Here is a 26,332-nt window from a genome sequence, read left to right on the forward strand (position 1 = left end):
TATTCGGCATTTTTTATTGCAACACTTTCATTATTGTTGTCAAATATATATGCAGAATTTGGATGAATATGGTGAGAGTTTGATTGTAGATCTTATCAGATGGGAGGAAAACAAGAGAACGGTAATATCAAGATCTTTCGAATGCTTTATCTAATTTTGTTTCTATTATTTCCCCATCTTTTAACTGCAAGACTTTCAATATTGATGTCAAGTGACTTAAACGTAACAATATTTCCCTACCTTTTTTTGTAGGATTATAACTAGGTGTTATTTTTGAATGAATATGGTGAGAGTTTGTGTGCTTAGCAAACGGGAGTGGCAGAGAACCTTCTCATTGTCTTTTGTTGATTCCTTGATTTGGGCAGGCATTAGTTTGTAGGAGGAGTAAATTTGTAGGTTTCATATGTGTAGATACTCTAAGTAACTTTTGCCTGTATAAAACACCCTTCTACGTGCATGAGAAGGCGTTATATGTGTATGAAATACCTTTATACGTGCATGCAATTTGTCAACTTTCGGGTCCGTTTATATGCTAAATTGTAACGTGGGGGCACAATTATGTCACTTGATTATGGCCTTTTTTAATGAGACTTGTAATGAAAATTAACCCATTTGTCAGGGGGGTGTCGTTTTAAAATCCCAAAGTAACATGCCTAACCCGATTTAATAAACGTAGTAATGTGGGCCAAAATTATATAACTTGAATATTTACATGCATGAGAAGGCGTTATATGTGTATGGAACAGCCTTCTACATGTATGAAATTTGTCAAAACACAATTTACTTGCGTTATTTAGAGATCGCCTAGGCAATGATCGGTCATGGCCTGGGCATTGCTCAAAATGCCCGGTGCCGGCCCACCGTGTTGTGAAGTTGACAAATTTATGGAAGAAAAAGGCACAGCCCAGGCCCAGGCCTGTGTCGTGCTCGAGCGTGCCTGACCAATTCTTCAACTTTAAGCCAACTCCTATGTATTTTGAGCGTGTCGTGCCTAAATTATGGCCTAAAGTGCTGATAGGATGGGCCCGACTTCTTCAATAATCACTCACATTTAAGTTTTGAGACTTGAAATGAGAATTAAAGCCCACATTTATATTTAGAGACTTGAAATGAGAATTAAAGCCCAAAGTAACATGACTAAATTAAGCCCAATTTATTTGTTAAATTATGGCCTTTTTAAATGACTTGTAATGAGAATTAACCCATGTCATTGGGAATTAGCCCATTTGGGTTATCTGTGCATGAAATGACCTTCCATGTGCATGGAATAACCTTGTATGTGCATGATATTAAACGACTTGTCGTACACGATGATGATTCAACTAATCACATTTTATTGTTGGCCTATTTTTTTTCAACTTTTTAATTACCAAATTTGGAGAAACAATGATCACATTTTTCAGATGTCTTAATACTTGCCTTATGTGCATAAAATGATCTCGTACGTACATAAAATGACCTCGTACGTGCATGACATAATTTGCTCAGGGAAACACATGTTTTCCATTCTTAAATCCAGAATCACAATTTCATCTTCTCAAATATACAATTCAAAAATCCGGAAGACTCCCGTTACATTTATTACTAAACAATTGTGAATGAAGAAAAATAATCCAAAAAACAAATGTTGTCTTCTCAAATGATGCTCAAAAATTCCGCTGCACAAGTCCAATTCCTCGCCAAAGACTTCAATCTTACACATAAGAAAGCAAATGTCAGCAAAGATAAAAATTAGAGGGAAACAAAAAGGGTAAAAATAGAAAACTTATGCTAATAAGAGACATCACTTACTCGACTAATTGTCAGTGATCCTTTGGTCGGTCACAATTCCTGCTGTCGTGGTTCGCCATCTGCCCATAAGCCTTGCATCTTCTTAGTGGTTTCTTACTGACTTCCCCCGCTCTTTCTCTTTGTGAAATCATTCTTTTTCCCGAGCCTTTGTTTTCGCATTGTCTTGGAGACAAAATTTTAATTTCGCTAGGCACACTTGTTCCCAAGAGCATTCTAATTTCAGCATTTTTGTCCCTTTTCTTTCCAATACTACTATTACCACCATCATCAGCGACACTACTTGTTGTTTCTGCAAGTACCCTTTCCTTGAACCCACGTAAAATGTTTAGTAACTCATCACAATTAACAGAACTTTGTTCAACTAGTGACACACAAGTGAACATTTCTGACCACAATTCACTCAGTTTGTTCTTCTGTGCATCGACTGATCTGCAATCAGCAAGCAACTGCCCATCAGAATTGAAGATTGGCTGGCAGGTTGCTAGTTTGCTCCACCTATTAAATAGGTATTTGCTTGGAATTTTCTCAAAACTATAATCTTTAAGAACACAGAGAATATGTCGACAGAGTATTCCATGTCTTTCAAATTTCTTTCAATTGCATACTAGTTTCACTTCATCTGTCTTATAACCCACCTTATAGTCTTTCTTTCTCTCACGATCCTTGACGTCTATGTAGAGAATTGCATGATTCTTATCTTTTTCTTTGTCCCCAATGGCAGATGTAAAGCATGCTGCTTTTATTTCCTCTTTGAACTCATCGAAATTCTCGAAGTGTAGGTTTCTGCTGCATGCTTTTCTAGGTCTAGAGGAATAGCCAAGTTAGAAACGAGTACTTTGATTGTGCAATCAGTTTTGATTGAGCCCATCGTTGTGTATCCATTTCACTCTCAAAGCGCATCCAAAATTCAACAAGGTTCAAATTTGGATTAGTGAAATTGCTAAAAAAATGATTTTCTGACTCGGACCTCGAGGTTGTTCTCATCAACCCTCATAAGAACAAGTCACGAAAGTAAGCTGGAATCCAAAATTGTCTATTGCCATACTTTTCCTGAAGCCACTCATTATCCGACAACCTATGAGCTTCTACAATGGTTGTCCATCTTTCCTCAAATTCAGCATGCTCCACAGCTTCGCCCCAAACACATGAGTTTATCTCTTTCAAAAACTCAGTTTCTTTACATATCACAGGCCCTACCTTCTCTGGCAACTTCTTCAATATGTGCCACATGCAATATCTTATTGCACCTTATCTTTAAAGACTTTCTTAAGTCCTCCTTCTATCCCCAAATCTTCGTTAGTTATTATACACACAGGATAACGACCCCCCATAACTTCTAGGAATCTCGTAAATAAACAAGCAAATGACTCCTTGCTCTCATTAATAAGAAGTCCAGCCGCAAAGGTCACACATCTCTTATGATGATCCACCCCTATGAAAGGGGCGAATATCATTCTATACTAATTTTTCCTAAAGGTAGTGTCAAAGGATGCCATGTCCCCAAATAGCAAATAATTTTTTATATTAATAGGGTCAGCCCAGAAAACATGTGACAATCTACCTTTCTCATCTACCTCAAAGTCAAAGTAAAAGGATGGACACATTCTTTTTATTTTCATAAAATGCTCAATAAGCATTTGAGCAACCCCTTCTGACAAGAACTTTTTGATATCCCTTGAAAAGTTTTTAAAGTCTTCCAATGAAGCACCCACATTCTGATAACCTCTGACATACTCCTTAAACATCCTATAGGTCATAACTGGACCTTTGTTAACCTTGAGTTGCAACTATCATTTTTTTATGAACTATATTCAATTCTCTCGTTTGCGTCAGATGTACCATTGTTAATGGTGTAGCTGGCATATGATTATGCCCTTCAACAAAACCATAAATTTGGTATTTACCTTTAGCAATTCGTTTAAAGTTAATCCTAGCAAGGCAACCTACCCTAGTCCTTTGCCAACAGTGTTTTTTGCCTATGGCTTCACATTCTCCAGCCTTATTACACAAACAAGTTTTATGTGTAGTGACACCTTGTTACTTTTGTGAGCCTTTTCTAGTCACAAACCCACATTCTTTTCCATATGCTTCATAAAAGGCAATACCGAGTTCAAGTGTATCAAAGACCATACCAATAACAGGCTTGAGATGGGCAGGACTGTAACACCCGCGAATTTCCCATTTTGACAATTATAATTTATTAAACCGTTTAATTACTTTATTTTATATTTTTGAATTATTCAATTTAATTAATTTTATTTTAAACACGATTTTTATGGAAGTAATATTTTAAAGCTTAATTTATATAAAAATACGTATTTTAGTCGGATAATATTAATGATGATAATAATAATAACAATGTTTCCGTCTTAAGATATAAACATAATTCCGTCTATTATAAGACCGTCACATTTTTATATATGAGGCTAATTTATTCGGACAAATCTGTTTCCTACTACACATACTCACACCCACCTTATCCCTAACTTAAAATATTATTATTATTATTATTATTATTATTATTATTATTATTATTATTATTATTATTATTATTATTATTATTATTATTATTATTATTATTATTATTATTATTATTATTATTATTATCCCGTCCCCACCCCCCCTTCATTCCCATTTTCCATTTCGTTGATGTTGAATCAACAGCAAAACAACAACAATTGCAAATAACCCAGAAAACTCCATTTCCGCCGTCCTTTAACTCCGATCCCGTCCCCATTTCTCGACCAAATCCCATAATTTTTGTACCATTCCCCTCCTTACTTCCTCCTTCATCTTTCAAGGTAATAAAGTCTTATTTTTGTGACGATTTCGTTTTTCGCCGTCTTATAAAAGTTTCGATTTTTGTCTCAATCCTTTCTTTTTCTTGCTCCTTGATAAAGGTCTCGAAGACCCGGTGGAAGACTCAATCTTTAGGGACTGTTTATTCGAAGAATAAGGAGCGTTTAAGGTAACAGTGATAGGTTACTCGACAAAAATGTCGAAATTCCGTCTTATGGGTCGTTTTATATACTCTTGTGTGATACAGTTGGGTCCTCTATGCTTTTCTCTTATTAATGGTCGAATGCGTCGGAATAATTGTTTTAGTGCCTGGGTTATATATGTGAAATTCCGTCACAATTTGTGCTAGCTTTGGACCGTGTTTACTCAGTAGAATGGTGGATCGTGTTAATGGTCATCATTAGTGCTAGGGAGTTTAGGATATAGTTATTTTGTTCAAGGAAATTTTGCTGATGAATGATAATGACATTGAAACGCACTTTGCTCCAAATCAATTTTTGTGTACGTAGTTCAACTCTTAGGAAGAGACCTGCTGGAATGACCGGGTCGTAGGGGACTGTTTTTGGGTTGTCCTTGAGACGCTTTCATAGGGCATTCGGGACTGTTTTTAGTCGTGAAAATGGTACCTTGTTGGGACCGGTTTTGGTGTTTAAAAATGCAGGTTTTAAGACGATTACATGTTGAGTTTAGGGGACTGGTTGTATGCATTTTTAGGACTGTTTTTGAGTCAGTTGTTGCAGGTATTCTAGGACTGTTTTGGACAGTTTAATCGCGGTGCATTCAGGTCAAGTGGGACTGCTTATAGGTCAAGTGGGACTGCTTATAGCGGCTGAGCTGAGAAATTTATAGGGCTAAAATGTTGGTTGAATACGTAAATTATTTGAACTTCCGTCTCAAGTTTATATCTGAATTTTTCCCGCTTTCACATGCTCTCTCTCTTCTGTGTTAGTACTGTTTTGGGACGAGAATAGGGAGTGTGTTGGTACTGTTTTGGGGCGCAAAACTGTGCTATTTTGGGACTGCTCTGAGACGGAAAATGTAGTGTTTATAGGTGTTGTACACGGCTGTTTTAGCAACCTATTTTGATGGTGTTTGCGGCCTGTTTTGGGTGGTTGTTTGCAGCTTGCTTTGGCCTACTTTGTGGTCTGGTTTTGGCAGGTTGCGTGATTAGTTTTGGGTCTGTTACGGCCTGTTGTAGTGTGCGGTTTTGGCCTGCTTTGGGGACTGTGTTGGTGGCCTGCTCACGGCTTGCACTTGGCTGTTTTGGTACGGGTTTTGGGGCAGGAACTCGGGCCTTTTGATACGGTTTTGGGTAGAAGTAGGGCTGCCTGTGGCATGTTTTGAAGGTGGGTCACGGGTGGTTGTTGGGTCGTGAATGGGGTTGCCAAAAAGGTCCTTTGAGTCGTGTCATAGCTCGTTTGGCGCAATTTGGTTATTTGAAATATTTAAATTCCGTCTCATATTTTATATAGCGTAATCCGTTAAATATCGCTCTTTCACATGTTTTATTTATTGGGCTTAACATGTTCTATCTGTTGAGCTTGTCATGTTTATTTAGTTGGGTTTGACATGTTTATTTGAGTGGGTTTGTCTTGTTAATTTAAGTGGATTTGTCTTGTTAATTTAATTGGACTTGTCTAGCTTGCTTGTTGGGCTAAGTTTGTTCTATTATTTAGACTTAGGTTGCCGCTCTCGTTGGCCGCACTGCCGAGAGTTGGTTAACATACTCTTTCGATATTTCTCTCATTGGCCGTTCTGCCGAGAGTTGGATATCTTATTTTATTTACGCCGCTCTCGTTGGCCGCACTGCCGAGAGTTGGTTACGATACCCTTTCGACGCCTCTCTCGTTGGCCGTCCTGCCGAGAGTTGGATGTCTTATTTGAGTAGTAAAGGTCTTGCTTGGTTATAGATATTGGTATCTATCTTTTTATGCCTCGTGTTGTTAGTCTTGGTCCTATCGGATTCTAGAGGTGAGATGCAAGCCTCCTAGTTGCGATATGATCGCCGGGATTGATGTTCCCATCCGTCCTTATGGTGAGATGCAGGCCATAAGTATGAATGTGACATTAGTAGCCACGTCCCGTGCAATGGTTGTTAAGAGGTTTTAAAAGTAACGGCTACAGTTTCTATTTGATCCCTTACTTAACTGCTTCACATGATTCGGATTCTAATCTCATATCTATGTTGTATTTCCTTGAAATGCGTGCTTTTGTATAAATGACCGTATTCTTGTCTTTTATATTATTTAATTGTCTCACATGAATAGTTGATTCTTTATTATGCTAATGTTGATCTATCTTGTTCCATCTCATTTAATTGTCATGTTTAATTATAAATTTGATATTCATATCTTTTGTAAGTGTCTTACATGACTTACCTGTTTTAGTTGTTTGTTATGTTCGTTTCGACTTATTGTGGCTAGGAGAACCTTGAGTTACTCCCCACTGACTGTGGCGTTCATGTTTACATGAATGACAGGTATTAGTTGGTGCATTCATGGGGTGAAGACATGTGTGAGCTAGCGAGCACTTTGGCCTAGTAGTTGGTTTATTAGGATCGTTTAGACTCACCTTTTATTGTATTTTCATTCGAGAGATATATTTTCCCTCACATTTGACTATCACGTTTGTATAATTTAATCTTTATTTCCGCATTCTTTATTTGTCTTTTAGATTTTTTTTTTACGAACCCGCGCTTTATAAACTTTAAAAGTTTTAAAAATTTCCTAAAATTCCGCATTTTATAAGTTATATTTTCCGCGTTATCGCGGGGTGTCGCAAGGACAACCAAAAATCCGATTCATGTTGCTTGAACCGGACGCCTCCTCCTCCTCTGCATCCTCTATTACCTTTGCCTCCTCCATTACCTCTGCCTCGTCTACTACGTCATCTGCAAATGTGATGAAATTAAAGTAGAGTTAGGATTTAGGTTACTGGATAACTCAAGTATACAACAGCACAGTTATATAGAACAGTATCTTATCATTCAACAGTTCAACATAATTGTACCTTGTACGATTTCTGAATTCAGATTTTCAGGAACATCAATGTTAAGGGCAAATATTTCTGATATGGATTGAGATGCAATAACTTCAACCATTTGTCCTTCATTTGTAATGTCATATTGTCATTTGTAATGACATTAGAAGAACTATGCGATCCCATTGAACTAAGAATGTCATTGCTGCAATAACAACCATTGAAAATTAAATAACTAACAATAAAATCATATCAGGAAATTATTACATAGATATAACCCAAATTTTGATGCACATAGCAATAATTTGATGCATGTAGCTAACAGTTTGACGATTGTAAAACCTGTCTAATTCATAAAACTGAGACAACAATATCACGATTTCAACCAATTTAAGCAATTTCTCAATTTACCGAACCCTAATTTCTCAAATTACCGAACTGCAATTTCTAAAAATAGCTAAAGACGATGATACAAACAACAAATTCAACAAATTTCATCGATTAATTGAAAAATTACAAACATATCAAAATATAAACCCTAATTTGATGCACATAGCAACAATTTGATGCACGTAGCTAATAGTTTGACGATTGTAAAATCTGTATAATTCATAAAACTGAGTCAACAATATCGCGATTTCAACCAATTTAAACAATTTCTCAATTTTCCGAACAATAATTTCTCTAAATATAAACCCTAATTTCAAAAAAATTAATCAGCAATTTCGAAATATTACCTTGAATAAAAAGGTTTCAATGATGAAGGACGCGTCGAATAGGTAGATCGTTGAAGAGATTGATGGATCAGTAGTTGAGGATTAATCGTATCGATCGTAGAAGAAAGAAAGATCTAGCGTTGTGTAAGATGGTGATATTCGAGGAGAGAGAAAGAAAGATGAGAGGGAAAAGAAAATTGGTAAATGACGGAGTTTAGAAGGTTTAGGGGTACGATATTGATTTTGGCGCGCTGTACAATTGATACGTGACGTTAAGCGTATACAAATTAATAATTTATAAACCTATCTTAACCTCAAAAATATAAACATAGTAAAGGATAAGTAGGGTCGATCCCACGGAGAGATTGGAAAACTAATTAACTATCTAGTATTATTATCTACTAACTTAGATATATATACCATAAGCTACGTATTTACGGCTATTAACATTATGTACGATTAGGGGGGTTTTCATTGTGATTAGGTAACTAGACGAACGGAACCAAATACTAAAGCAAGACCGAAGTAAAATACCCCATTAAGCACATATTCTACTGGTAATTCTAGTTTATCAACCGGTTATTGTTTACGTCAAATCTCCAGTTTATTCATAGATTAAATGCAGAATTCAAGATAACAAGAACTCCCTATCTTCTCTTAGATTACAATTGACCTGAACTAAGACAAGATCAATTCTTAACTAACCGACCGATGTAAGTTTGTCACACCCTACTAAAGACCGAATTAGGAGCATTATCGAACCAAAAAGATATCATTAACCCAATTAATCCCTTCAGTGTCGTCACTACCTAAATATTAATCGACCAAATTTTACTCCTAGCTTAAACTAAACCCCAATTTGCTGAGATTTACCTAAACTAGTTGCTACTGGGATTATGTGACAAGAACTAAGCCATAATCACACAATTAGCATAGTTAACAATCTCAGGCCATAATAAGATAACAAATTATAAACTAAAATTGCAACTTTCAATTAAGAACGAGTAAAATTTCGGATACAAATAACTGAAAGATTAACAATAAACATCCAACGGTTTCCAATACTAAAATTAATCAACGAAAATAAACCATAAATTAAATACAAGAGAGGTAGAGAAAACTTAATTACTGCCCGGAATTTGTAGTCGGAACATTGGATGTCGCACCTCAGAAACCGCCTCAAATTCGCCCTTACTCGACCGTGTGCTAAGACTCCGCCCGAGTACATCTCCTACGGCTCTCACGACCCAATCAGGTCTCAAATCGTCACTCTTTATCGCTCAGTATCTCTAAAATATTTGGGTATTCGGCTCTGCCTCCTTCGCCTCCCGCTCTGACCAAGGAATCGGGTATTTATACTCGATTAGGGATCAAGTTTTGTGAGATATAAGATAGATTTTGTGATTAAAATATGGGAAGAGATCGAATTCGAGAATCCAAGACGGAGTTGAATTTTCATCTTCATTTGGTTGCTTTGCGTTATTCCAGTAGCCTCCATCTTATGTTCTTATTCTACTGCTTCTTTACTTTTGCTTTTATTCATTTGGACTAAGACCCACGTGTACAAGTTGGGCTCAATGCTTCTCTGCTTTCTTCATGATCTATTTTATACTTCAGCGGTCCATATGCTTGTGATCTGTCCGTTTTATTTGATGGCCCGCGAATCTTGCGTTATTGGTTAAAGATTACGTACGTGCTTGCTTGCGTGCTTCTTTATTTGCTTTGTTTCGCTTTTTATTTTGTTCCTTGGTCCGTTTTACACATACTTGCGTCATACTTTTGATCCATTAAGCGCGTCATTCAACCCATTCTCTTCCGTCTTGTAATCTGCTATACCAAAACACACTAAATAAGCTCATTTGCATTTAAAATAATAATAACAGTAATTAAATCTCGAATTAACGAATATATAATAATTTAGCTTAAATAATGCGAAAGGCGATACTAACAATATACGGATATGGGATAAAAACATATATAATTATGGGCTCATCAACAATTATTACAATAGATTAAGGTGGTCTCACGGTTCTCATTATATGGGTGGTTCTCACTAGATCTCGAACCTATATATATATATATATATATATATATATATATATATATATATATATATATATATATATATATATATATATATATATATATATATAGAATTAGGATCACATGAGTCCACCCTATCTTTTTGAGTCCGTGAGTCAATGATATAATATCACACGTTATATTAAATAATATCACAACCTTACAAAGATATCACACGTTATACTAAACAATATCACATCAATTTGGAAAAAAAAAACTTTTGAAAAACAAAAAATTGAAAAAAAAAATCGTGATATTGTTTTGTAATACAATATCACCCGTTATACTAAACAAAATCACAGCTTTTACGAAAAAAAAAATTGTTAAAAAAAATTTTCGAGAAAAAAATTTGGAAAAAAAATTTTAAAAAAAAAATTTCGTGGTATTGTTTTGTAATACAATATCACAAGTTATGCTAAACAATATCACACGTTATACTAAACAATATCACAGCTTACACGAAAAAAAATATGTAAGAAAAATAAATTCAAAAAAAAAATCGAAAAAAAAAAATTGAAAAAAAAATTTTCGAAAAAAAAAAATTTATTTTGAAAAATAAATTCGTTATATTGTTTTGTATAATGCGTGAATTCGTTATATATATATATATATATAGAGAGAGAGTGAAGTTCAAATGAGTCCACCTAAATTGAAACTTTAATATTTTAAAAGTGAAACTTTAATCTGTAAATGTAACTTTAATTATTAACATATGTAACTTTAATTTTTTAAAATTATTTTGTATATAAAAATTTAAATTTTTGTATTTTTGAATATAACTTTAGTGTTCTAGACTGAAACTTTAATGGAAAAAAAATGTAATTTTAATTTTTTTAGCCTATTTTTTAATATAAAAATTTGATTTTATGAAATAATTTAATTGGGACTTGTATTTATTTAATTTAACTAATTTTAAAATATAATTTTAATGTTCTACGACTGAAACTTTAATGAAAAAAATGTAACTTTAAATTTTTTAGCCCATTTTTTAATATATAAATTCAATTTTATGAAATAATGTAATTGAGACTTGTATTTATTTAATTTAATTAATTTTTGACTGTAACTTTAATGATATACGAGTGAAACTTTAATATTTTAAAGTGAAACTTTAATGACTAATATTTATTTAATTTCACTAATTTATGAATGTAACTTTAATGTTGTTCGAGTGAAACTTTAATGTTGTTCGAGTGAAACTTTAATGTTGTTCGAGTGAAACTTTAATTTTTTGGCCATTTGTAATTTTTCCTTGTTCATGAAACGTTATTCTTTTAAGATTGAAACTTTAACCCGTGACTGTGAAATTTTATACTAAATAGGGTAATTTTGAATATATTAATTTCAATTTACATAAATTTAGTCGTTAGAAGTGTAATTTTAGTCCTCATCCATGTAATTTCAGTCCATATCGTTCTTAACCACCTCTGACCACCAACCACCGCCTCCACACTAGCCACCTTCCAACCACCCACTCGCCACCCTCTGACCACCAACCACAACAATTTCGATCGAAAAAAAGTGTATATCTGACCAAATAAATAAAAAAAATGTCGACAATAACAAAAAAAGTGTAGATCTTGAGTTAACTAAATCTGAAAAAACAGATAATCACCCATAACCCACGCCCACGGCCCGCCACCAACACCACCACGGCCCAAAACCCACCAAATCTGGAAAAAAAAAAGAGGGCAACTTCTGCCGCCACCATCTAACTCGCACCCACAACCACCACCACCACAGCAATTGAAGAAAAATCAGGAAAAAAAAAAGTTAAACTAAATCAGAAAAAAAAACGACAACCACTACTACCACCATGGTCCACCACCTATCAAATCGGGAACCACCAGATTTTAAAAAACAAACAGAGAAAAAGGAGGAGGAAGGCGGCACGTTGGCGTGGAGGCGGCGAGGCAGGGGGTGTGGCAGGAGCGGGGTGGTGGCGGTAAGAAAGGCGTGACAGGGGGTGCACGGCAGAGTGGCGGTTGTTTTAGGGGGTGTGGCAGGAGCGGGGTGGTGGTGGTTGTGTCAGGGAGAGAGGGAGGCAGCGGCTACAGGTGAGATTTTCGAAAATTTTTGAAAAAAAAAAAGAAAAAAGAGTAGGAGAGAGCGGCGGCAGCGTAGGTGGTGGCAGCCAGTTGTGTGGCGGCGTCGTGGGCAGGTAGAGAGAAGTTGAGAGATTTATGTTTGAGAGAGATGAGAGGTAGAGAGAGAAGTTGAGAGATTTGTGTGATGACTGAAATGAAAAATTAGGGTTTTGGAGTCCTCTTTTATAGTTCACCCTTTCATTTTGTTCTAATCTTAACCTTTCATTTTTTAAGAACCAAGGGCTGAGATTTGGACTTACGGACTCACTAGAGGGGAGTGGACTCATTTGATCCTCCTTCTATATATATATATAGGCAAGATCCGGTGAGTCCACCTATATATTTGAGTCTATGAGTCCATAAAACAATATCACGCACTAGACAAAACAATATCACGAAAGGTTTTTTTCGAAATTTTTTTTTTCAAATTTTTTTTTTCGAAAAAGATTTTTTTTTGTGTAAGCTGTGATATTGTTTAGCATAACGTGTGATATTGTATTACTTCCTCCATTTCATTCAATTCCATACATTTGTTTTATACACGTATATCAATGCTCGTTTTCTTTTATTCTTATCTTTAGTTCCATATTAGTAAAAATTATAAAAATTTGTTATTTACAATGTACTCGGTAAGACAATTAAAACAAGATCTCACATGACTATATTTTATACTATATATTAGAAGTTGTATCGAAAATTCTCCCTACTTGTGAATAGTGCTCAAAAAGGCAAATGTATGGAATTGAATAAATTGGAGGAAGTACAAAACAATATCACGATTTTTTTTCGAATTTTTTTTTCAAAAGCTTTTTTTTTCTGCTTTTATATTGTTTAGTATAACGTGTGATACTGTAAGTTTTGATATTGTGTAGCATAATGGGTGATACTTCCTCCGTTCCATTGAATTGTTTACGTTTGTTTTTTGGACACTATTCATAAGTGAGAAGAATCTTCAATACAACTTCTAATCTATAACATAAAAGATAGTCATGTGAGATCTTTTTTATATTGTCTTACCGAGTGCATTATGAATATCAAATTTTTATATTTTGTAATGGTATGTAACTAAAGATGTGAACAAAAGAAACAAGCATTGGCATACGTGCATAAAGCAAACGTAAACTATCATATGGAATGGAGGAAGTATTATATTACAAAACAATATCACGATTTTTTTTTTGGAGTATAAGCTGTGATATTGTTTAATATAACATGTGATATTGTATCATGGACTCACGGACTGAAAAAGATAGGGTGGACTCATCTGATCCTATATATATATATATATATATATATATATATATATATATATATATATATATATATATATATATATATATATATATATATATATATATATATATATATATAGAGAGAGAGAGAGAGAGAGAGAGAAAAGTTCATATAAATCCCTTATATTATTTGAGTCCCTAAGGCTTTACTCTAGCCCTTGGATCATCCAATATGGATGGTAGAGATTGAAACCAAAAAACACCATTAACACTAATTCATCACTCTCTCTCCTACTCATTTTAATTAATCACTAACAATATAATTAAACACTAATGCACTATATATATTTTCCTCTCACCCACTTCTCTCTCATCTCACACATTTCAATACTCTTCTCTCTCAAAGACCAAAAAAATAAAAAATCCAAAAAAATCAAAAACCCAAGGAAAAAAAATCCAAAAAACCAAACAAATAAAAAACTCAAAAAATCCAAATAAATCATTTACTCATCTATTTCTCATTCACCACCACCGCCAACCCCACCACCACCGCCGCCACCACCACCACAACGTCCTTTTTTTTTAAAAAAAAACTGATGTTTGGGTGTTGTTTTTATTTTTTTGTTGTTTTTTTCCTCAAATATCGTCTTGCTATACCATCTTGTTTTAAATTTGTGAGTTTATTTTATTTTGATCTTAGATCTACTAAAATAGATCAAATATTATTTCTACTTTTTTTTTTTTCATTTGCGTTTTTTTTTTAATTTTGATGTTTTGGTCTGTTTTTGATATTTGTTATTTTTCAAATTTTCATATAAAAATGATTATAGTTACATCGTCATAGACTAAAATTACAACCTCAATGAACTAGAGTTACACTTTTATGGACTAAAATTACACTTTTGTGGACTAAAATTACACTTTTGTAGAATAAAGTTACACATTTGAGGCTTAAAGTTACACATTTTTGGACTAAAATTACACTTTTATGGACTGAAATTAAACTTCTGTGGACTAAAATTACTCTTTTATGGACTAAAATTACTTTTATGATCTAAAATTATACTTTTACGGACTAAAATTACATTTTCGTGGACTAAAATTACTCTTTTTTGGACTAAATTTACACTTTTGTGGACTAAAAGTACACTTATAAAATGATAAAAGATGCACTCTATCAATGTACTAAAGTTACACATTTGTGGACAAAAGTTACACATTTGTGGACTAAAATTACACTCATAAAATGATAAAAGATACACATTATCAATTTACTAAAGTTACACTTTAGTGGACAATGATTGAAATTGCACAATATCAATGAATCAAAATAAATGAATTGTGTAACTTTAGTCCAAATTGTGTATTTTAGTCCAAATTTAGTCGTAAATAGTGTGCTGTGATATTGTTTAATATAACGTGTGATATTGTATCATGGACTCACGGACTCAAAAAGATAGGGTGGACTCATGGACTCATCTCCCAACAGCTTCTGAGGTTGCAGCTCTTATTGTTGGGGACATTGATGAAACATTAGAGAAGAGGGACATAATTATTGAGACGCGTAGTGGCCGATTGCAACGAATATCTGAGTTGCATCCTTCCTACCTATCATTGCAGTATCCTCTCCTATTTCCATTCGGCGAAGACGGTTACAGACTCGGCATCAAGCACAGTGAAAAATCAATTTCTAAGTCAAGCAAAGGTGAAAACGCACGAAATCAGCTAACTCTTCGTGAGTTTTTTGCTTTCCGTATACAGGATCGACCGTTGGACAAAGAACCTTCAACGTTATTATCATCGGGTAAAGCATTCCAACAATTCTTGGTTGACGGCTATATGATGGTGGAATCACAACGGCTTTCCTTTATCCGTTACAACCAGCCAAAACTTCGATCAGAGAGTTTCAAAATTCTAGCTGATTCGGTAGCAAGGGGAGAGACCGAACCATCTTCATCTGGGAGCCGTATCATTGTACCACCATCATTTTTAGGAGGTCGCAGTTACTTGAAAGCAAACTATCAGGATACCATGGTTATTTGCAAATGGTGTGGTTACCCCGATCTGTTCATCACATTCACGTGTAATCCAAAGTGGCCAGAAATAACCAGGTTCCTCAAAAAGAAGGGACTAAGGTCTGAGGACAGACCTGATATACTCGATCGAGTTTTCAAGATAAAGCTACAAGAGCTCATGAAAGACTTAAAAGAACGTCATATTTTTGGGCGCACAAGAGGAGGTTATTTCTTTACCTTTATAACTTTGTAATGTAATTAGGCTTTTATAATCAAACGAATTTAACACCAACAACTGAACTAATCCACGATTTTATATATTTCTATTTTCACAGTGGTATACACAATTGAATTCCAGAAACGTGGCCTACCTCATGCTCATATATTGCTCTTCTTGCACCGAGATGATAAGTTCCCCGAAGTTGCTGATGTGGATAAATTGATATGCGCAGAGATACCAGATCCGGCTACAGATCCTGTTCTGTATGAGGCAGTTAAGGAATACATGATACACGGTCCGTGTGGGGATGGTTATCCACAATCTCCGTGTATGGTTGATTCCAATTGCTCTAGACATTTTCCAAAAAAATTTAACGACCGAACAATTGTCGACTCTGAAGGATACCCTCGGTATAGGAGGAGGAAGAATGGACGAGAAGTTGAAAAGGGTGGCAAACTTCTTGATAATAGCTTTGTAGTCCCATACAATACCACATTGTTGCTTAAATATCGCGCACACATTAATGTGGAGTGGTGCAATCAGGCGAGGTCTATCAAATACTTATTCAAGTATATTAATAAGGGCTATGATCGAGTCACGTTCACCAACTCACGGAAGTCGTAATAATCGAATCCGGATCGATAGACGAGATCCGAGGTATTATGATTGCAGATATATTTCACCGTGCGAAGCTGTTTGGAGAATTTTTTCGTTCGACATTCATTATAGGACACCACCCGTTGAGAGGCTAGATTTTCACCTACCAAATGAGCAGAGGGTTGTTTTTAATGATGAAGACCACATCAACACGGTCCTTGAAAGAGACAATATTAATAAGACAATGTTCTTAAAGTGGATGGAATATAACAAACACCATCCTGAAGCAAGAGAATTGACATATGCTGAGTTTCCGATGAAGTATGTGTGGAAAAGGGATAAAAAGAGATGGTCCGAAAGAGAACGGGGATTCTCCCTTGGAAGGATGCACCATATGTCCCCTGGTGGTGGTGAACTGTATTATATGAGAACACTATTGAATTTTGTCAAGGGTCCTACATCATACGAGGACATACGGACGTTTAATAAGGAAGTTTTTCCAACGTTTAAAGAAGCGTGTTACGCTCGAGGCTTGCTTGGTGATGACAAAGAATATATTGATGCTATCATAGAAGCGAGTGATTGGGGATCAGGTGTATACCTAAGACACCTCTTTGCCACCTTATTAATGGCTGGCAACTTAGCTAAGCCTGAGTTAGTATGGGAGAAGACCTGGCGTCATTTGACAGATGATATTCTCTATAGAAGACGTTTAACACTACGGAATGAAGGTATTTTAAAACCATACTCAAATTTTATATAATGTAAGCTTTATGAAATAGTTTGATTACATTTTTAAGGGTTCGTGTACAATGTGCGTGATCTACAACTTAGCGAGAGAGAGCTGCAACAAAAGATGCTTTGGCAGAAATTGAAGCATTGCTCAAAAGCAATGGTAGCACCCTTCGTAGGTTTGAAAATATGCCATCCCTTGATGATTCATTCACATCAGGAGACATAAACCAATTGATATTAGGTGAGTTGTCTTATGACAAAGATGCACTAAAGGAGGAGCATGTTAAACTTATCACATCTATGACAGATGAGCAAAGAGCTGTGTATGATGAAATAATGGATGCAGTCAAGGCTCAACGAGGAGGGGTCTTCTTTGTCTATGGATACGGCGGTACGGGAAAAACTTTCATATGGAAGACGTTATGCGCCGCCATAAGAAGCGAAGGAGAGATTGTACTTGCTGTCGCTTCAAGTGGGATTGCAGCAATCCTACTTCCAAATGGATCGACAGCTCATTCAAGATTTGGTATACCGATCAATGCGTCCGAGCACTCCACGTGTCCGCGCATAAAACCGGGTACTGATTTAGCGGAATTATTGATAAGGACTAAGCTTATTATCTGGGATGAAGCACCCATGGTCAATAAAAATTGTTTTGAGGCTCTTGATAAGAGTTTGAAGGATGTTATGAGGTCCTCGGCTGGTGGTGACCAGAATAAGCCCTTTGGTGGTAAAGTTGTCGTCTTTGGCGGCGACTTTCGTCAGATTCTACCGGTGGTGCCGAAAGGGAGTAGGCAAGATATCGTGGGCGCTTCGATCAGTTATTCATACTTATGGTCTGAATGCAAGGTAAAAAACTATACTTTATACGAATTTACTATTACCTACTAACATATATATATGGTTTTATACTCCATTTCTGATAAGCTATTTTTTTTTTAATATAAAGGTGTTAAAGCTTACAAGAAACATGCGTCTCCAAGCTGGAGGTTCTAATTCCAATGCAGATGAGATCGGGCAGTTCTCGTAATGGATATTGAAGGTGGGAGATGGGTTACTCGGCGGCCCTAATGATGGGGAGGTTGATATTGAGATGCCAGAGGACATTCTCATACCCCAAACAAGTGACCCTATTGCAAACATTGTCAATAGCACTTATCCATCACTGGAAGATAATTTAGGGAGCCACGAGTACTTGCAAGAACGGGCGGTTCTTGCTCCCACGCATGAAATCGTTGAGACAGTCAATGATTATATATTGTCGAAGATTCCCGAGATTGAAAAAGAATACTTAAGCTCAGATGAAATAAGTAAAGAAGAGAGCAATATATACATGCAAGATTTGTACTCTACCGAGTTTCTCAACACTATAAAGTGCTCTGGTATCCCCAATCATAACCTAAAGTTGAAAGTCGGTGCTATGGTAATGCTCCTTCGAAACATTGATCAAACCCGTGGTTTATGCAACGGCACAAGGCTGGTGGTTACTAACCTAGGGGAACGCGTTATTGGTGCCACTATCATAACCGGTAGCAAGGTGGGGGACAAAGTATATATACCTAGATTATCTTTGTCTCCTTCAGATGAGACTAAGTTCCCCGTTAAGTTCGTAAGAAGACAATTTCCAGTGACCGTATGTTTTGCTATGACTATTAATAAGAGCCAGGGACAATCTCTCTCCCATGTTGGGCTTTACCTCCCTAGGCCGGTGTTTAGTCATGGACAATTATACGTTGCAATCTCAAGGGTAACAAGTAAGAAGGGATTGAAAGTGCTTATTTGTGACCAAGAAGGGGTCACATCTAATGTGACGACAAATGTCGTCTACAAGGAAATATTTGATAATTTGTAACGGCATGTTGTCAGCGTACATTATTGCCTACTATTTGAACTTAGCTCAATAAATTAGCGACTCTTTTTACTCTTTAATTTCAATACATTAGAGCAAAAGATTTATGGTTCGAATCATAAAATAAAATAATAAATGCTGTGTATAATATTAACAGCAGATCAAACAGTATTTTTAGAAGTAATACAATCATATTTCATGTTCAATTGCAAAGATGTATTTTCACTACCAACAAAGCAATGATGTTTTTGTTAGGCCCTTTTGATTTTAATTTTTATTTCATTTGTCCTACCATGAATTAGAGTGCTACCTGCTCAAATATGAAGTTTCTTAGAGATGACTAAGAGACCCCCCTTTTCCAACTACCTGCTCAAATATCACGTGAAATCTACTTCTACTTTTTTTTTTTTTTTGTATTCATAAGATTTTATGACATGCAAAAAATAATATTTGAGCGTATAAAAAAATATTTGCAAATTTCGTCTGTATAAATATCATTCAAATTATAATATTAGGTATACCTGTGATATTTTTAAAATAAGAAACAAAAATTACTCACTTGTCAAACGTATGAAACAATGAAACATAATTTTTAATTCCAACAAATAGTTTATACAAAAAAACTTTTAAAAAGGAAAAACACATTTTATATATAAACAAGGTCAAACACCCCCTATATCTTATCAACTTATCTTCTCTTAAAAAATTATCTTCTCCAATATAAATATATATCTTATCAACTTATCTTCTCTTAGAAAATTATCTTCTCCAATATAAATATCCCTAAAATAACTGAACTAAAATGATATGCGAAATATACGACCTAAAATAACGGCAATTAGGCCACAAAAGAAACCCTACAAGAATCACTATAAAATCGACAATACAGCCCCAATCATCTCCATTGTTCACAACCACAAAAAACTTAAAAAAAATTAAGAATTCCAAAGATGTCTAAAGACAAGGAGACAGAGAATGGATCAGAGAGTTTCAAAAATATAGATAATTGTGTAGTGAAGGCAGAGATCGAACCATCTATATCTAGGAGCCATATAACTATACCGTCATTATTTTTAGGAGGTTGCAGCTACTTGAAAGCAAACTATCAAGATTACATGGTTATTTGCAAATACTATCAAGACGTTGCACTGATTTCAAACACCAAAGAAGTCACGCCAAAGAAAATGAATGATAGTGTTTTAATGTTGAGCAGGTAGCACTATTTATCTTATGCTGTTTTAATTAAATGTATTCGAATAAATCATCAGCGTGTGTTCAAATATCGTGTGACGACGGTTTTTAGAAACCCAAATAATTATGGTAAAAGAATTTTTTTTAGTGTGGTTACTGTTGTTAAAATTCCGGTGAACAACAAAACGACTAATGTTAAATATTTGTTCCCTAATGTCAAATTTACATTGCTTCAGAAAACTCAAATGAAATCACAAGTATCATCAAATTAATCACGAATATAACAATCAAGGTACAAAAACTCACCTTAATTGAACAATCGAACATCAAATAATCAGCGTGATCTGAGTTATCACTCCGCCCTTGACATGATCATCACGACTGATAAAATACGATTCCCAGCTGTGATTCTTTTCCCTCTAAATACAGATCTGCTTCCTTGACAACATAAAGAATCACAAGTAACATCAAATTAAATTACCAGCACAGCAATCGTTAGCATTATATAATCAAAATATCTGATACAAAGGTAATAATTACTCACCGAGGACGACATCCGTTGATGCGAGATGATCTGTGACATAATTAGACGATCAATACTCAGATTAAAAAAGAATATGTTTACAAGAGCTGACCTTTGCATAGGAGCTATTGTATCTCTCCATGTAACCGGGGAAAAGATTAAATCTTCCTTTCTTAGAAGCATCTGATTTAGGATCCAAGTACTTGCCAGTGAGGTTTCCACCACCGAGAGGAGAATATGCGAGCAGACCAATGTTGTAATTATTTGGATGACAAACTTCAACGAGGTCAACTGCAAAGCATTAAAAAACATTCTCAAAGATCAAGGCGAAATTATAACTTAGCAGCTAACAAAGTTCCTACTGATTTGAATTCTCAAGAAATCAAAGTCAGAGACGGGTTTGGATTCTCTGGGAACAAAATGTTGTGTAAACACACTGGATTACGTAAACTTGCCTTCAAACTTGCATCGAGTTATCAAGTTATAGCAGTTCTGGATGCTAACAATCTTTGGAAGGCCTGCAACTTTTGCAGCATGGACAAACTCCATCACTCCATACGAAGTTTCATTTGAAACACCAATGTATCTCACCTACATATGTAATAAGTATTAATAATAGTGTCAAAAGGAACAAAAGAGGTAGTTCCGACAAAGACAAGTCATTTCTCGAGGAAAATGCAAATTTGATGGGAAATTAATCAATTATGCCTTAATTTGGATCAGAGGTCAAAACCATCTTGCATAAGGTTTCTCAGCCACTCACATATCTCATAGCATAGAATCCACGCAGCCCACAGAAACTAATGGAACCGTTGTGACATTGTGAAAGCAAACATATCGAATTTACATGTTATATATTTTTGAAAAACAACATTGTTTCATTCATCTTTATCAAACCTGAGTTTCTGACAGCGTGATTCACAACTATAGCCAGTTCAGAGTACAACTACAAATATATACACTTCTCCCATTCGTTTGGTCTAATCCCTCCTTTTCCTATTTTGAGACTAATTTTGGCTAAGATCTATATATTTGCCAAATAGCTGCAAGATGCATTAGCATTCCTACACTTTCTGTAAGGATGCAATACCTTTCCTTCATCAATAACTTCCTGTAAAGCCTTAAGTTGATCCTCAAATGGCACACCCGACCTCTATTTATTGAAGTCATAAGTAAATTCACCAAAAATTGCAACATACCTATCTGGCCTGAGAAAACGAAATTTTTCTTTAATCAGTAGTCCATCAAAAAGGGACGCGGAGTCATAAATGTCAGAAATTTTGAAAGCGGAGAAAAAAATTTGTTAATGTAATAAAGGAGAAAATTATACCAGTGAATTTGCAATAAATCAATATAGTCAGTGTTAAGCCGCTTAAGGCTTTTCTCCACGCTTTCCTTTATGTTGGCAGCATCAACGCGCAATACCTTTGCATTGTCGCGGATATAACCTGATCGCATATAAGACAAGGATATCTTTAGTGGTAAAGATTCAACGGCGGCCATTAACTAAATATGATGACGGATTTACCTTAACAGTTCGTTCAGCGGCCTATAGATCAAGGAAGCGGGATCGGAACCATGCATTGATTGTCAACGCGAGAGACGATTGAATTTGAGGTCAATCGGCCATTAATTATTCCCAGATCAAAAAATGGGAATAATACAGCAACACCATCTTCAATAATACAGCAATAGACCTCAAATTTAGAGGAACTTCGTTCAACGCGCGAGATGATGATGATGATTGAGGTAGAAGATGGTGGGGTGTGACGATTGAGGAAATGATGAAATCAGACGGAGTTCAGTTGTTGGACGAACGACGGAGTTTTCTAGATGTAAGAGAGAGTTGGACGGAGTTAGGTGAGGAGGTAGGACGGAGTTTTCTAGATGTGGTTGGACGGAGTTAGGTGAGGAGGTAGGACGGAGTTTTCTAGATGTGGTTGGACGGAGTTAGGTGAGGAGGTAATGTAAGAGAGAGTTGGTGTGTGAGAGAGTGGGTTAGGTGAAGATGTTTAAACGGTTTTATTTTTGTTTTAGCGGTTTGTGTCGAGTAATGTAAATTAGTAATACGGACATTAATTTTATTAGAATGTTGTAAATGGACTCGGTTTCTTACCCGTGAATTTTAATACAATATTTGATATTTATATTCTATTAATGAAAATTGAAATGTTTAACTTTATAAGAGTTTGATGATATTTTTAGTAATCGAGTTTGTATCGAGTAATGTTTAATTATTTAACACAATTTTTTGATGATATTTTTATTAATCGAGTTTTCTAACAATCCGTAATACACAAATTTTAATGTAAGACTATTTTTATATATTTTTAAAGTTTGTGCAATAGATAATTAAATTTTTATATATTTTAAAATTTTGTGCAATAGATAATTAGATGTGTACTAATTGTATTGTAAGTTTTGATCATAGTACTGAACACGACATATCTCAAAGATGAACACTTATTCGAAAATAATAACTACGTAACATCTTTAAACTATATATCTTTGTTACTATTAACCATTCTGATGCTACCTCAAAAAACAGACCCGTGAATTTCACGGGTTTTAACCTAGTATATATATATAGGCAAGATCCGGTGAGTCCACCTATATATTTGAGTCTATGAGTCCATAAAACAATATCACGCACTAGACAAAACAATATCACGAAAGGTTTTTTTCGAAATTTTTTTTTTCAAATTTTTTTTTTCGAAAAAGATTTTTTTTTGTGTAAGCTGTGATATTGTTTAGCATAACGTGTGATATTGTATTACTTCCTCCATTTCATTCAATTCCATACATTTGTTTTATACACGTATATCAATGCTCGTTTTCTTTTATTCTTATCTTTAGTTCCATATTAGTAAAAATTATAAAAATTTGTTATTTACAATGTACTCGGTAAGACAATTAAAACAAGATCTCACATGACTATATTTTATACTATATATTAGAAGTTGTATCGAAAATTCTCCCTACTTGTGAATAGTGCTCAAAAAGGCAAATGTATGGAATTGAATAAATTGGAGGAAGTACAAAACAATATCACGATTTTTTTTCGAATTTTTTTTTCAAAAGCTTTTTTTTTCTGCTTTTATATTGTTTAGTATAACGTGTGATACTGTAAGTTTTGATATTGTGTAGCATAATGGGTGATACTTCCTCCGTTCCATTGAATTGTTTACGTTTGTTTTTTGGACACTATTCATAAGTGAGAAGAATCTTCAATACAACTTCTAATCTATAACATAAAAGATAGTCATGTGAGATCTTTTTTATATTGTCTTACCGAGTGCATTATGAATATCAAATTTTTATATTTTGTAATGGTATGTAACTAAAGATGTGAACAAAAGAAACAAGCATTGGCATACGTGCATAAAGCAAACGTAAACTATCATATGGAATGGAGGAAGTATTATATTACAAAACAATATCACGATTTTTTTTTTTGGAGTATAAGTCATGATATTGTTTAATATAACATGTGATATTGTATCATGGACTCACGGACTGAAAAAGATAGGGTGGACTCATCTCGATCCTATATATATATATATATATATATATATATATATATATATATATATATATATATATATATATATATATATATATATATATATAGAGAGAGAGAGAGAGAGAGAGAGAGAGAGAGAGAGAGAGAGAGAAAAGTTCATATAAATCCCTTATATTATTTGAGTCCCTAAGGCTTTACTCTAGCCCTTGGATCATCCAATATGGATGGTAGAGATTGAAACCAAAAAACACCATTAACACTAATTCATCACTCTCTCTCCTACTCATTTTAATTAATCACTAACAATATAATTAAACACTAATGCACTATATATATTTTCCTCTCACCCACTTCTCTCTCATCTCACACATTTCAATACTCTTCTCTCTCAAAGACCAAAAAAATAAAAAATCCAAAAAAATCAAAAACCCAAGGAAAAAAAATCCAAAAAACCAAACAAATAAAAAACTCAAAAAATCCAAATAAATCATTTACTCATCTATTTCTCATTCACCACCACCGCCAACCCCACCACCACCGCCGCCACCACCACCACAACGTCCTTTTTTTTTAAAAAAAAACTGATGTTTGGGTGTTGTTTTTATTTTTTTGTTGTTTTTTTCCTCAAATATCGTCTTGCTATACCATCTTGTTTTAAATTTGTGAGTTTATTTTATTTTGATCTTAGATCTACTAAAATAGATCAAATATTATTTCTACTGAACCGTTTTTTTCATTTGCGTTTTTTTTTTAATTTTGATGTTTTGGTCTGTTTTTGATATTTGTTATTTTTCAAATTTTCATATAAAAATGATTATAGTTACATCGTCATAGACTAAAATTACAACCTCAATGAACTAGAGTTACACTTTTATGGACTAAAATTACACTTTTGTGGACTAAAATTACACTTTTGTAGAATAAAGTTACACATTTGAGGCTTAAAGTTACACATTTTTGGACTAAAATTACACTTTTATGGACTGAAATTAAACTTCTGTGGACTAAAATTACTCTTTTATGGACTAAAATTACTTTTATGATCTAAAATTATACTTTTACGGACTAAAATTACATTTTCGTGGACTAAAATTACTCTTTTTTGGACTAAATTTACACTTTTGTGGACTAAAAGTACACTTATAAAATGATAAAAGATGCACTCTATCAATGTACTAAAGTTACACATTTGTGGACAAAAGTTACACATTTGTGGACTAAAATTACACTCATAAAATGATAAAAGATACACATTATCAATTTACTAAAGTTACACTTTAGTGGACAATGATTGAAATTGCACAATATCAATGAATCAAAATAAATGAATTGTGTAACTTTAGTCCAAATTGTGTATTTTAGTCCAAATTTAGTCGTAAATAGTGTGCTGTGATATTGTTTAATATAACGTGTGATATTGTATCATGGACTCACGGACTCAAAAAGATAGGGTGGACTAATGTGATCCTAATTCTATATATATGTATATATATATATATATATATATATATGTATATATATGTATATATATATATGTATATATATATATGTATATATATATATATGTATATATATATATATGTATATATATATATGTATATATATATATATATATATATATATATATATATATATATATATATATATATATATATATATATATATATAAAAAGAAGGATCAAGTGAGTCCACCTAAAATCCATGAGTCCATAAGTTCTCATTAGGACCATTGAAAAGATGGGATGAGGGGTTGAGATTGAAAGGAAAAAGGGGGGGGGGGGGGGGATTAAGGCTAAAAGGAGGGGATTGATGCTAATTAATCACTTTCCCTCACTACCATCACTAATCTAACCTCTAATTTCACTATATAAGCTTCTTTTTCCACTCACTTCTCTCTCCTATCACACAAATATCATTCCTCTTATCTCTCTAAAAACCAAAAAACCAAAACAATTCCAAAATCAAAAAATTCAAAAAATCAAAAAAAAAAGAA

The 26,332-nt window shown here is 34.3% G+C and overlaps 2 protein-coding genes and 1 long non-coding RNA gene across 3 annotated transcripts; 1 reads left to right on the forward strand and 2 right to left on the reverse strand.

The window, feature by feature from the left end:
• Positions 1-1,802: 1,802 nt before the first annotated feature.
• LOC141628054 (uncharacterized) lies at positions 1,803-7,690 on the reverse strand. Its single transcript, XM_074441241.1, has 6 exons — positions 7,600-7,690; positions 7,440-7,480; positions 3,366-3,578; positions 2,837-3,003; positions 2,450-2,595; positions 1,803-2,329 (listed from the first exon to the last, which is right to left on the reverse strand). The coding sequence occupies exons 1-6, from the start codon at positions 7,688-7,690 to the stop codon at positions 1,803-1,805; spliced, it is 1,185 nt and encodes a 394-aa protein (XP_074297342.1).
• Positions 7,691-13,918: 6,228 nt separating this feature from the next.
• On the forward strand, positions 13,919-19,105 carry LOC141628055 (uncharacterized). The gene is made up of 6 exons (XM_074441242.1): positions 13,919-13,925; positions 15,176-15,925; positions 16,037-16,469; positions 16,651-17,176; positions 17,353-18,102; positions 18,296-19,105. The coding sequence occupies exons 1-6, from the start codon at positions 13,919-13,921 to the stop codon at positions 19,103-19,105; spliced, it is 3,276 nt and encodes a 1,091-aa protein (XP_074297343.1).
• Positions 19,106-20,709: 1,604 nt separating this feature from the next.
• On the reverse strand, positions 20,710-22,266 carry LOC141634042 (uncharacterized). The gene is made up of 5 exons (XR_012538782.1): positions 22,147-22,266; positions 21,907-22,024; positions 21,272-21,407; positions 20,838-21,107; positions 20,710-20,724 (listed from the first exon to the last, which is right to left on the reverse strand). It is a non-coding gene; the product is annotated as an uncharacterized LOC141634042 (long non-coding RNA).
• Positions 22,267-26,332: the final 4,066 nt, after the last annotated feature.

Source organism: Silene latifolia, chromosome Y (assembly GCF_048544455.1).
Source record: "Silene latifolia isolate original U9 population chromosome Y, ASM4854445v1, whole genome shotgun sequence".
NCBI classification, from domain to species: domain Eukaryota; kingdom Viridiplantae; phylum Streptophyta; class Magnoliopsida; order Caryophyllales; family Caryophyllaceae; genus Silene; species Silene latifolia.

What these genes read in the sequence shown, in the direction of transcription:
- LOC141628054 (XM_074441241.1), bottom strand. Translation starts at nt 7,690, where the DNA reads ATGGTTGAAGTTATTGCATCTCAATCCATATCAGAAATATTTGCCCTT. An exon ending in GAATTCAGAAATCGTACAAG is followed by an intron (nt 7,481 to 7,599) that starts GTACAATTATGT and finishes TCACATTTGCAG; the next exon opens with ATGACGTAGTAGACGAGGCA. An exon ending in CCTTTTACTTTGACTTTGAG is followed by an intron (nt 3,004 to 3,365) that starts GTAGATGAGAAA and finishes CACATATTGAAG; the next exon opens with AAGTTGCCAGAGAAGGTAGG.
- LOC141628055 (XM_074441242.1), top strand. An exon ending in GAGTGGTGCAATCAGGCGAG is followed by an intron (nt 16,470 to 16,650) that starts GTCTATCAAATA and finishes CATTCATTATAG; the next exon opens with GACACCACCCGTTGAGAGGC. An exon ending in ACTTAGCTAAGCCTGAGTTA is followed by an intron (nt 17,177 to 17,352) that starts GTATGGGAGAAG and finishes TCTACAACTTAG; the next exon opens with CGAGAGAGAGCTGCAACAAA.